A 12,438-nucleotide genomic window follows, 5' to 3' on the forward strand; every position below is an offset into this window, starting at 1 on the left:
AAGTGCATTGTGAAAAATGACTGTTGCAAAAAGTGTCATAAACCAGGCACAAACAGGTAGTGCACTACCTACTTAATCACCACAGTTATGAGCTCCATTATGTTTATAAGCCGAGGACTCTCTGCAGTAGTGGGTTTCAATTTAGTTTGCTACTGGTTTCCTCATGTGCATGTACACGATGCTTCTGCGCATGCACAGAAGCAGGGGGGGGAGCCTCCCACCACCGCCGCTACCAGTTCACCTGAACTGGGGCAAACCGATAGTAACCCACCACTGACTCTCTGTAATAGAATGATTCACAGTGCTATTTCACATGACTGCATAATGTTCAGATATTAACCTTCTGACCTTCTAACATGCAAATCCCTCCCTCCCTCCCTCCCTCCCTCCCTCCCTTCCTTCCTTCCTTCCTTCCTTCCTTCCTTCCTTCCTTCCTTCCTTCCTTCTTCTGATCAATTTATTTGTTCTGGCATTAAATATGTTCTTTAATTTCTGGTTGTCTAGACTGCTACTTAGTCAACCTGTTCAGCCAATGGTGCCTGGATCCTGTCATACAAGGATAGCAGATGTTGATGCAGCTGGACACAGTGAAAAGTATGTCTCCTGTAGCTGTTAGTGGGGAAGTTTCAAAATGTATGAGAGAAACAGCATTCACCATTCAATCATGAATCTACATATAATTTAGTGGTGCCACATAGACTAAGCAAAGTAGTTATGGAACAACAGTTTTAGTCCTTATGCAGTCCCTGTTATGCATTAAACATACAAGGGGTCCTTGTTATCCATGGTTCTGTGAATGCATATCCTCTGTTGCTAAAATGACACCAGTCCTCAGAATCCAAAGGAAACATTTTAATGGGTCTGCAATTTTGAAGTTAGAATTCTGTTTTTATACGCTTGTGCAAAATGGTGACAGGTTATGCTTAAAATGTATTTTTCTTGTCTTGATAACAGTGGTTTTGTCACTGGACTCTAAACCCCATAAACAATAAGAGAGCTATTTGTATAGTTCATGTCCTCCTGCCTCCCCCATTAAACTTTCAAATCCCAACTCTCCAGGTAGACTATTTTGCGTGTGTAAGTTGGCTCCGTGGCTGTAGTTTGTGATGGATGTAAAAATATATGTGCTGCCATAATAGAACTGTACCACTAGTAATTTTTTCCATGTCTTTTACTCAGTATTGACTTGTGGCAAGTACCTGGACAAGTCCCTGCAGTTTTCTTGTCAACATTTCCAGAAGTGGTTTGTTATTACCCTCTTCTTCTTAGGATTGAGAAAGAGTGACTGGCCCATAGGATTTCATGCCTAAGGGAGGACCAAAACTCACAGTCTCCTGGTTTCTACAGTTATGGTCCACGTCCATAGGCAGGGCTGAGATGGTTGTCATGAATTCAAGTTTTAGTGAAATTTAAGAAAGTTGAGGTCCATGTTTGGGCAGAACAATATATCCATCAAAGATTAGATTCATAATGATGAAGCTCATGGCCCAGGAGAGCTTCAAGTAAAACTGCTACAGTCATCCAAGCAAATACAAATATTGCTTAGCAACAGGCTTATCAAATTTAGTCACCAATTAGGAACTGAAGCCTTTGTACAGCTTTCATACAGCAGTTGTGTCTGTAATAATATCTGAACAGCATATGGCTTTCTCACAACTGGAGGTTTATGTAGAAAACATGGGCTTCATAGGATGTATTATCCAGGATATAGTAATATCTATGGTAAACTTCTGGAGAAAATAGCTGTCTCCTACTGATATATCCTCAACAACTTTTCTTTAGTCGTTTGAAGATTCTTTTCCTTAATTTTGTTTGTAATGCCCAAATCCTCAATTTCTAATTTAAATACTAATCCATAGTTTCCAACTCTTCTATCTCTGAATGGAAGAACCGGTTGTCATCTTACTAGCACCATACTGTTATGATAACAGTATTATAACTGTTAAATCAGTTTCTAACTTCACAACATTGCTGTCATCCCTGCTTAGCTTCTGTCATGCTGGGAGACCTATCGAAAGGATTTTAGATATGCGGACTCTTCATAAAGGATAGAAGTGAATAGGATTGGTTGCTTAATGCTTCATATTTTTATCTGTTGTTCCTAACAGATAATCAATAAAATCTAGATTTAGCTGTACGTGTTTTTTTTACTGAAAATCGCAAGACTGTTTCTTTTCATAGGTATTTTCAAAAAATACAATCTTGCCAAGGTTTGGAAACACAAACTTCCAGCAACGGTACACCAGTGGTACTTATGAGACAACCAGGATTGCACTCAGGATTCTCTGGAGTATCACCATCTCAACCCTCATCTTTGCAATCTATGCATCAACATCTTCCACAGCAATGCTACCTTCAGGTGGGCTGGAACAAATATATTTTAATGTAAATCTGACTTAAATGACTTTTAGCTGGAGGGCAGCAGAAACCTCTTTTAAGAAAAAGTAATAATATTTCTTCATTGTTCTTTATATAGCAATGAAGGGAATTTCTCAATTGTAAAAATTGATCTTGGCCATTAGCAATAGTACTTAAACTTATATACCGCTTCACAGTGCTTTACAGCCTTCTTTAAGCAGTTTACAGAGTCAGCATATTGCCCCCAACAATCTGGCTTCTCATCTTACTGACCTCAAAAGAATGGAAGGCTGAATCAACCTTGAGCCTGGTGAGATTCGAACTGCTGGCAATCAGCAGTCAGCAGAATTAGCCTGCAATACTGCATTTTAACCAACTGTATCACCATAGCTCTAATTACTTATTAGTTACTGACTTTGTTACTGACATCAGATTAGTTTCTGACATCAATGTCTGGCAGTACATAGATATTTAGGGGTCATGTTCCTACTGTAAAGGAAGTCCTTGACTTACAACAGTTCGTTTAGTGACTGTTCAAAGTTACAACAGCACTGAAAAAATGTGATTTTTGACTGGTGTTCACACTTATGACCATTGCAGCATTCCCATGGTCACATGATCAAAATTCAAATGCTTGGCAACTGACTCATTTATGATGGTTGCTGTGCACCAGGGTCATGTGATCCCCTTTTGGGACCTTCTGACAAGCAAAGTCAATGGGGAAGCCAGATTCACTTAATTGTGTTACTAATTTAACAACTGCAGTGATTCACTTAATAACAGTAGGAAGAAAGGTTATAAAATGGGGCAAGATTCACTTAACAAATGTTTCATTTAGCAACAGAAATTTTGGGCTCAATTGTGACGTAAGTCTAGTACTACCTGTATATGCCAGAAAAGCATCCTAACTTTTAAAAATAATTCCTATAGCAGACTTATTGCGTATACCATTTCTTGAGTTATATTATATATCTATTTTATACTATATTGAACCCCGAGTTTTACTGTATATCTTTTTTTAGTAAGGTACAAATGGAGGTTTTTATTGCATCAACACAATCTCATTTAACTTAGTCTTTCATATTAATCTTTAAACTATCTCCATCAATAATGTATTCCAATTGCTATATCGTGATGTTTGCATTTAGAAGGATCCTCTCTTTGTTCAATATATTACTATAGGTGCCAATACTATTGTAATCAAAATATTTCTTATCTTCAGATAAAATAAGAGACATAGAAAAATTCATAACCAATGCCTGTATATTCGTAATGACTGCCAACCGAAATCCTCAACATATTGCAGTAACTTTGAATCATATTAAAACTTTCTAAAATTTAAGTATTGTTTCACCAAAATGTTAACCAATAGTTCACATAATTCTGCATTTGTATGCAGTTTAAATGATAAAGGAGCTCAACTTTCCCATAAATAACTCTCATCAATCAACTAAGCAAAGTTTTCTTATCAAACAAAAATGAACAGAAATAAAAAACCTAAATTTCTCAAAAATAATCCATACACTTACTATCTATATTCCCTAATACAATCTTTCTGCTAAAGCTATCTAATTTTGTAATCTATCATACAAGAAGGATTATTTGAATTGTTTTTTGATAAAACAACAGTATGGTATGTCTTTAGAAATGTTACATCATCCAAAGGACATCTGCAAAGGCCCTTTGAGCAAAATTATTAAGAGTGTAATTCGTGAACTTACTCTTTCACATATGCATATAGCTTTTTGTTATGTTTATAGGAGATATAGGAGTTGTTTTCCATTCTTACTGATCGATGCAAGGATTAAAAAAATCCGCTTAGGTAACTTACTCTAATTCAAGTTTTTCTTTGATGTTAATATGTATTTTATTTTCTGAGTTCCTGCTGTTTAAACTCTCTCTCTCCTTTATATTTAAAGATTTCAACTGATTTAAAATAGTTTCATTTTGAAGTACATTTACTTACAGTATTCTTCTAATAGTTCAAAATTTTAGCATGAGAGCAAAAAGAGCGTTCTCTATTAGAAATATTTCAAATGTTTCTAAACATAGGAGGACAATAACTGTAAATTACAGTTTCAGTACTGTATGTAGCTATAGAAAATTTACTCATATTTTATGTACATCATGCAAGCATCAATATGTTTGTTTATTTTTCATATTTTTTAACCACCCACCTCCCTCAGTTTGTTATCTGGAACAAACTGTTTTAATGTGATTATTGTGCAGGAAAATGGGCAGTGTACATGAGGTCATTATTTCTAAATCTGACTTTTGCACATTGTCTTTGTCAAGTGCACTTCCTTTTGTTTTATGCATCATAATAACTTCCTTGTTCCTTTTGTTTTTTCCTTTTGCTACATGGGAACTCCCAGAATGATGACTTGACTTTGTTTTTGATATTAAAGCCAGTAAGCTGGTACTTAAAATAAGTCATTTTGTCATAGTGAACTTAATGTAGGGGATAATATGAACCCACTTTATCAGTAATAAAGTCTATTAATAGATGCTGTCAATCACTGGGCATAAAACACATTTAGTTTTTATAACAAGTCTGAATGTTTAATATGAGATATAGGTCGTAAGACCCAAGAACTCAGTTGGATTGATTTTCCAAATGTCCATGCACTTGAAAATGCAATTAAACTGAAATTTTGATGCCAAACTAGATCATCGTAGAAAGATTTGGAGCTGTTGCAAAATATAATATAAAACTATGTCTGATACAAAATAGAGTTTAAGAGATAATCCTTGATGACATTGGTTAACAAGTCATATTCCCCGTTTACTGTCCAAGCCATTGTTTAAATCAAAAAATTCCAATTTAATTAAGCCTTTGGTCTATAATTGTATCAAATCTGGTCCATGATTAGTATAGTCAAATAGGTAAAAAACCCAGACATTTTGCAATAAAAACTGAATTCATTATTTTTGACTTATTGAACCATTTTTAATTGCATTACATTTTGTTTGTTATATATAGGTACCACTGGCAGACTCTTTGCACAGGGAGCAAGCAGATTCTCTGCCTACTACTCCCTACTCTCTACAGGAAGGAGGTATCGAGTACCACCACGTGCCAATGAAGCGCCAACCTGCTGCCAGAAGTACCATGAGTTTATCTGAAAATTTAAATGTGCAACATCGGCAGTAGATTCTGCCTTCTCTGTCAATGCACGCTTAACTTTATTAGTGAGAGGGGAATGTTTGTGTTATAAAGAATACTAGGATTTTGGTGAAATAGTGCCATAAAATGGAAAGGGAACATTTTGCAGGTATTTGCACTATTTTGTGGTTATGCTATGAAATAATAAGACTGCAGTGTTTTGGATTCCATTTACAAAGAGTGTTTCACAATTATTTGGGAGCATGAATGTAGCACCTGTTTGCAACATCTGAATGGAACTGTGTCTTTTCTTAGGAAAGATGTACCTAATGTAAAGTTTTTCATATGTGTTGCTGTACATACTCTGAACACCTTGGTAGATGGTGTCTAAAATGCTGCACAGCAATAATGACCACTAATACTAATATGTACCATTATTTTGACACTGGGGCGCTAACTGGTACATTTTTCCTAGATGACTCAGTTAAATAGTTTGATCAGAAAGTGTTCTGACTTTTCTACAAAAATCAAGAACACTTGGCTTTCATTATTTTGATCATTTAAAATGAAAACCATTAGTTAGAAAAATATATTCAGATTTTATTTTTTATTATGACTAATCGTTAATTGTTTTGCACAACTGCACAACGAACATAACTTGGCACTTTGAATTAGGGAAATTCCTGTTTCAGCGGCCAAATAAGCAGTGAGATAGATCATGCTGTCATTTCTTTAGAACAATCAACACATCTTTAGTCTGTACCCTTTGGACTCATAAATTGCAAGTATTAAACTTGTTATCGTCACCCCACCCAATGTTTCTACTGTCAAGAAATTACAATGGACAGCTTCCTATTCATTTAGTATAGTGTAAACAGTGAACCTAAGCACAATCATGCAGCTATTTATTCCAACATAAAATCACGCTGTCCAAACTCTTTATATTTTTCTCTCATAATGGAAGAGTTTCTTCGCTAGTCACAGAACAAGCATTGGAAGAATATGCACTGTGTCACAGCCCGTTCAGTGGAAAAATGCTGCAACTCTATTACATATCTATTTCATGATTATATTTAAGGTGGAATTTTCCTTAAAGCGTTGCACTTTGTATGCTTTACTTTAATGTTTCTAAGAGATATTTTATGTTATTATAGAGTAAGTAGTGTAAAAAACGTTGTTGTTAAAAAACCAAAACCCCAACCAATTTCTATATAAAATAAAAGTATATGAGAATATGTGAAGATTATTTTGTGTATGGAAGATGAACTGCTCTTAGTTTTTTTGTAATGATTTTTATTAGAGTTTGCAAATATAAAGACTAATACAAATGGAGAAAAATATAAAAATTAAAGAAGAAAGAAAGATAAATAAAAAGGGATAGAAAGAAGAAAATAAAAAGGAACAGAAAACAAAGATATATAAAAGACGACTCCCCCTTTCTCCAGGTAGTATAAATAACTTTAGTAACTTAACATCAGTAAAAAAGTTTTCTTTCTGTATCTCATCCCTTAGCAATAAATTATAAAAGTCCATTATTCAGTTCTAATCAGCAAAAGTCTATTAAAAGCTATCAGAAATAGTAATATTTCTTTTACTTTTAATAAATCTACTTTATAGCCCAACTTATGACTTTATCTAAGATGAACTCTTTTTAGAATCCTTGTTTTTAAACTTTTTTTGTGGTGAGAATTTAGATATAGCAAGACAGCTTCAGAGTTGTAGGTTTAATACACATGTCTACAGTATGTTCTTGATAAGACATATGCTCTGATCAGAAACATAAGGCTGCCAAACCAGCCTGTGATTTGTTGTAACTTGGTCATTGCCTATGGCTTCCATCCTTTCTGTCTCCCTTTTCTCAATCCTGTCCTTTGAGACAAGTAGCAGCATTCTAAGTATTGTATTCAGCAAAGTTAAAAAGTTAACTATTCAGTGTGTAGTACAACATATACAGAATGTAGTAAATGCAGATGCTCATTTATCAAGTAGTAACTTATTAAGGCATATAGGAAATATTCCTCTGTAGCTTTTCCCTCCATACAATCAGGATAATTATCCTACACTTCTACTGTTTACAGATAATCCAGTTATACATATTCAATGCTATTTAAATGTCTGATATGTAGAGGCCAATAGAATAATACAGGTTGTCCTTAGTTAACAACACTTGTTCAGCGACCATTCAAAGTTGCAGTGGCACTGAATGAGTGATAGTCTGAATAGTCTTCAAAATTCCAGCCTCCCTATGGTCAGGTAACTGTGATCTGAGCACTTGGCTTGCACTTATGATAGTTGCAGCATTCCCAGTCACATGATGTAACTTTCCTTGTTGGCTTCTCATAAGAAAAGTCATTGGGGAAGCCAGCAGAAAAAGTTGGAAGTTGGTCCTGCAAGTTTTTCTCCAGGGATCTCATACTTTGTGCTACAATATCCCCTCTCCAAACCCATGCACTCCAGACCCATGCACTTTTGCAGCACTGCACCACCTCCTCTCCAGCCTGCATGCACTTGTGCAGTGCCAGAGCACTCCGACTCACTTTGGAGTACTCGTTCATCCTCTGACTACTCAGGACTTGCAACTTCCAGCCAGCTTCCCCATTGACTTCGCTTATAGCCTGCAGGAATTTGCAAATCATAATCACATGAGGTTCTTGCATAATGATTCATGATTTTTGGTTAACAATGGCAACAGGGACTGCCAAGATTGCTCTCACTAAGCAATGTGATCATGTAATATCATGCTTTATGACTGCAGTACTTAGCAACAGAAATTCTGATCCCAATTACCATTGTTAAGTGAAGACTACTTGTAGGTTTAATCAAATTGTATTAATTTTTCTGTTTAATGCTTATTAAGATCATGATCAAAACTTTCTCTGTTCCCACTATGTTGCTATGGAGGCAATATAGCTTGTTGCTACAAATGGTACACCTTGCCCTTTAAGAAGTTTAGTTACTGGAGAGTTCCTGTACATACCATGGTGAGCTGACACCTTGCTGACTTTTGTTGGCTAGCAAGATAGCTTTTCCAAGGTGCTGTTGGATTCTGGATCCTAACTGGCATAATTTCTCCAGAACAAAGGAAATATAATTGAGATTATCCATGTGGTTCTGGACAGTCGCTTCTCATGAGCAGACTGTGGAAACTGCTGTTTTTAAATGCATATACGTAGTATGGCTTACAATTGGGACTATATTAAGTTCATACTCACAAAATAGCCTTTATGGATGCTAAGTTATGCCAAGCCTTATATCTTAAATCATGTTTTTTATTTTTGAGGTTTTTTTTTTTCATATTAAGACTCTTTAGACTGGCAACGTTTTACTGTATTCATTTTGTGAGTTGCGACCTCCTTAAAAAACCATAGTGTAAATTTGATTTAAAAAGTTTTAGAAATATATTATATTTGGAGCAAAAAAGAACTTGGTAGATGGATTTTGAAAGTTGGTAACAGATTAAGGGGATAGAAGGCTTTGGAATTATAATTCTGAATTATTTAGAAGTTATTTTCTCAATGGAAAATAAAGACTGCTTTATTTTATTTTTTTAATGATAAGGAGATCTTGAAGGCTGGATACGAGAACCAGAGGATAAAGAACATAAATCATTAGGGCATTTTTTAATAGAATGGGTGAAATGATAAAAAAATTGACAGAGCTTATTTTAATGAAGTTGTAAAGCAACTGTGAGCTACAATGGATGTCTGTGAAATTAATTTGGAGAGGATTTAAATGTAATACAAATGGATCAGATAGGTGACTCATTCGTTAAAGGAGATGAACAAGTATTAAACCAGGAATCTGATATGGATATTTTTTTAGTCTGAATAGACAAAAGAGCTCTGCTAAGATTTGGAAGGATTTTTTTTAAGTGATGAAGAATAATTTTACTTATTGATATAAAAGAAATCTGTCAGTTTTGAAGGATTTTTGCATTGAAACACAGATGAGTAGCACACTACCTCTGAGATTTTTTTTAAAAAGAGTTAAAGAATAATTTTAAAAATGAGAAAAGATGCATACGTAGACTTATGCAATCATGGTTAAAAGAAGAAAATAGTTATACTATATTTGGTTGCCCTTATTGGACTTTTGCTGACAAAGATCGATTTATGTACCATTTGGATCTTATTTTCCTTATCTAAGAGATGAGACATGGGGAGAAGAGAGATTATGTTTTATTTAGAGATAGCGGTAAATTATTAAAATAATTTTTCCCTGCTGGGATGAAGGGGGAAGTTATTTCTTTTATCTTCCTCTTTCCCTTTCTCCTTTTTTTAAAAATTACACGGCCCCCTTCCTTTTTATATTTTTCTGTTTGTATTTTTTGTAGTTTGTATTGACTTTTATTCTCTTCATGTATAATTCTTAATAAAATTATTTGAAAAAAAGAATCTTAAATCCAATAATCTGTAATCAATAAAATTATTTTGAAACTCTGTTTTTTCCCCTGCCTGAACTAACTATTCTCTTCATGTTCACTTGACACCCACTTTATCAACTGGATTTATCTTTGTCCTATGTAGCAAATCGGAGTAGGTTACTGTAACACAGTGGTTCTCAATCTGTGGTCTGGGGGATGGGGGGGGGAATTTAAAGGGGGTTGAGAACCCTGCTGTAACCATTCTATAAGGGGCTGCCCCTAAAGACCATCAGGAAGATTCAGCTGGTGCAGGCAGTTATGTGTGGTTACAAGATGGCAAACATCACATCTCTGCTCCTTAAACTGCACTTGAGGGGGGAGGGGAAGCAGGCTTATACATGCTTATTTGGAAACAAGCCACATTAACACTTGTGAAAAAATCACTTCTGAGTAGAATAGAATAGAATAGAATAGAATAGAATAGAATAGAATAGAATAGAATAGAATAGAATAGAATTTTTATTGGCCAAGTGTGATTGGACACACAAGGAATTTGTCTTGGTGCATATGCTCTCAGTGTACATAAAAGAAAAGATACCTTCATCAAGGTACATTTACAACACAAATGATGGTCATAGGGTACAATTTAACACTTAATGATACAACACTTAATGATAATCATAGGGTACAAATAAGCAATCAGGAACAATCAATATCAATATAAATCATAAGGATTACCAGCAACAAAGTTACAGTCATACAGTCATAAGTGGAAAGAGATTGGTGATGGGAATGATGAGAAGATTAATAGTAGTGCAGATTTAGTAAATAGTTTGACAGTGTTGAGGGAATTATTTGTTTAGCAGAGTGATGACCTTCGGGAAAAAACTGTTCTTGTGTCTAGTTGTTCTGGTGTGCAATGCTCTATAGCGTCATTTTGAGGGTAGGAGTTGAAACAGTTTATGTCCAGGATGTGAGGGATCTGTAAATATTTTCACGGCCCTCTTCTTGATTCGTGCAGTATACAGGTCCTCAGTGGAAGGCAGGTTGGTAGCAATTATTTTTTCTGTAGTTCTAATTATCCTCTGAAATCTGTGTCTTTCTTGTTGGGTTGCAGAACCAAACCAGACAGTCATAGAAGTGCAAATGACAGACTCAATAATTTCTCTGTAGAACTGGATCAGCAGCTCCTTGGCCAGTTTGAACTTTCTGAGTTGGCACAGAAAGAACATTCTTTGTTGTCCTTTTTTGATGATGTTTTTGATATTAGCTGTCCATTTTAGATCTTCCGATATGATAGAACCTAGAAATTTAAAGGTTTCTACTGTTGATACTGTATTGTCTAGTATTGTGAGAGGTGGGAGTATGGAAGGGTTTCTCCTAAAGCAGGGGTGTCCAAAGTTTTTTGAGTGAGGGCCAAATACAGAAAAATAAGCAAAGGCCCGGGCCACGGGGGCTAAATTTTTTGTACCAGTTCTGTGGGCGTGGCTTATTTTGGGATGTGGCTTGGTGGTCATGTGACTGGTGGGCGTGGCTAACTCCTCATGTGACTGAGTGGATGTGGCTATGGGCATAGAAACTACTCAGAGGGCTAAAAAAAGTAATTTTTGACCAGTCCTCACACTTATGACCATCCTCACATTTATGCCCATTGCAGCATTTTTAACAACCATATCACTCATTTCACAACTGCTTCTCTTCACCACGGTTACAAGATAGGGTGCAAAATGTAAAGATAGTTGTAGGTGTGAGGACCAGTCGAAAGTGTGAGGACAGGTCAAAAATAACTTTTTCAGCCCTCTGAGTAGTCCCTATGCACAAAATGCTGCAACAGGCATAAATGATGACCGGTCATAAGTGTGAGGACTGGTCAAAAGTGCGATATAGTTTTTGTCTGGAGACATTCTGCACACTTCCCCCCACCAATGCTGTTCGGCCCCTCGCCGCCCTCACCTGTTTCTCGATGCCGGTCTTCTTCTTTTCCTCCAGGGGAGTCCCAGCTGCTTTCTATCAGTCTGCAGGGTGCAAAACTGTCACGCTGGGAGATCCTGCAGCATGCAAAGAAGCCCCCAAGGGTCCCTCGGTTTGGGAGCAGAGCCCCCAAAGGGCTTTGAAGCTGCTCCGAGGGGCAGCTGGGGCCCATGTACAGAGTGCACACAATAGCCTCAAGCCACAAGAGTTTTGCAGCCAGCCAGTCCTTCTCAGAGGCAGACAAAATGAAACAGAAACAAGCCAAGCGGGTGAGAGACACCTTCAAAGGCAAACAAACAAAAAAACTTCCCTTTTGGGAAGAGGCAGCGCTGTGCTAGGAAGGCCGGCTGTTCTCCCCCTCCGAGGGCCTTGTGGGTCAGCCAGGAGGCTTTGGCCCCTTGGAGGAACGACCCTGGCAATGCCCCATGGGGCACAGGGGCCACCAGCCGGCCAAGCTGCCTTGGGCCCAAAAGACTCTTTGCGAGGAAGGGCTTCATCCCCCTTGGGCATCCCGGCATCCCAGGATGTTGCCATCTTCCCCAGCTGTGGCAACACTGCGGGGGGTGGGGTGGGGTGGGTCTCTTCGGCTCTCTCCCAGAGCCTCCTTGGTCACTCAGCTTCCCGGACAAGGCCCCAACTC

General features: G+C 36.9%; 1 protein-coding gene across 7 annotated transcripts in view; it reads left to right on the plus strand.

Annotated features, from left to right (window-relative positions):
- The window catches only part of NPAS2 (neuronal PAS domain protein 2), a 64,743-nt gene extending 54,844 nt beyond the window's left edge, over nt 1-9,899 (plus strand). For 6 of the 7 annotated variants that reach the window (XM_058185650.1, XM_058185651.1, XM_058185652.1 and 3 more), the window contains 3 exons: nt 505-594; nt 2,182-2,359; nt 5,342-9,899. In XM_058185650.1, coding sequence (XP_058041633.1) covers nt 505-594; nt 2,182-2,359; nt 5,342-5,512 — 439 coding nt within the window. In that variant the 3' untranslated portion in view covers nt 5,513-9,899. Of the gene's footprint in view, nt 1-504; nt 595-2,181; nt 2,360-4,118; nt 4,181-5,341 lie in introns of all 7 variants that reach the window. The other variant, XR_009155380.1, reaches the window with a different exon arrangement.
- Nucleotides 9,900-12,438: the final 2,539 nt, after the last annotated feature.

The sequence above is a fragment of the Ahaetulla prasina genome, chromosome 5 (genome assembly GCF_028640845.1).
Source record: "Ahaetulla prasina isolate Xishuangbanna chromosome 5, ASM2864084v1, whole genome shotgun sequence".
Lineage (NCBI taxonomy): Eukaryota > Metazoa > Chordata > Lepidosauria > Squamata > Colubridae > Ahaetulla > Ahaetulla prasina.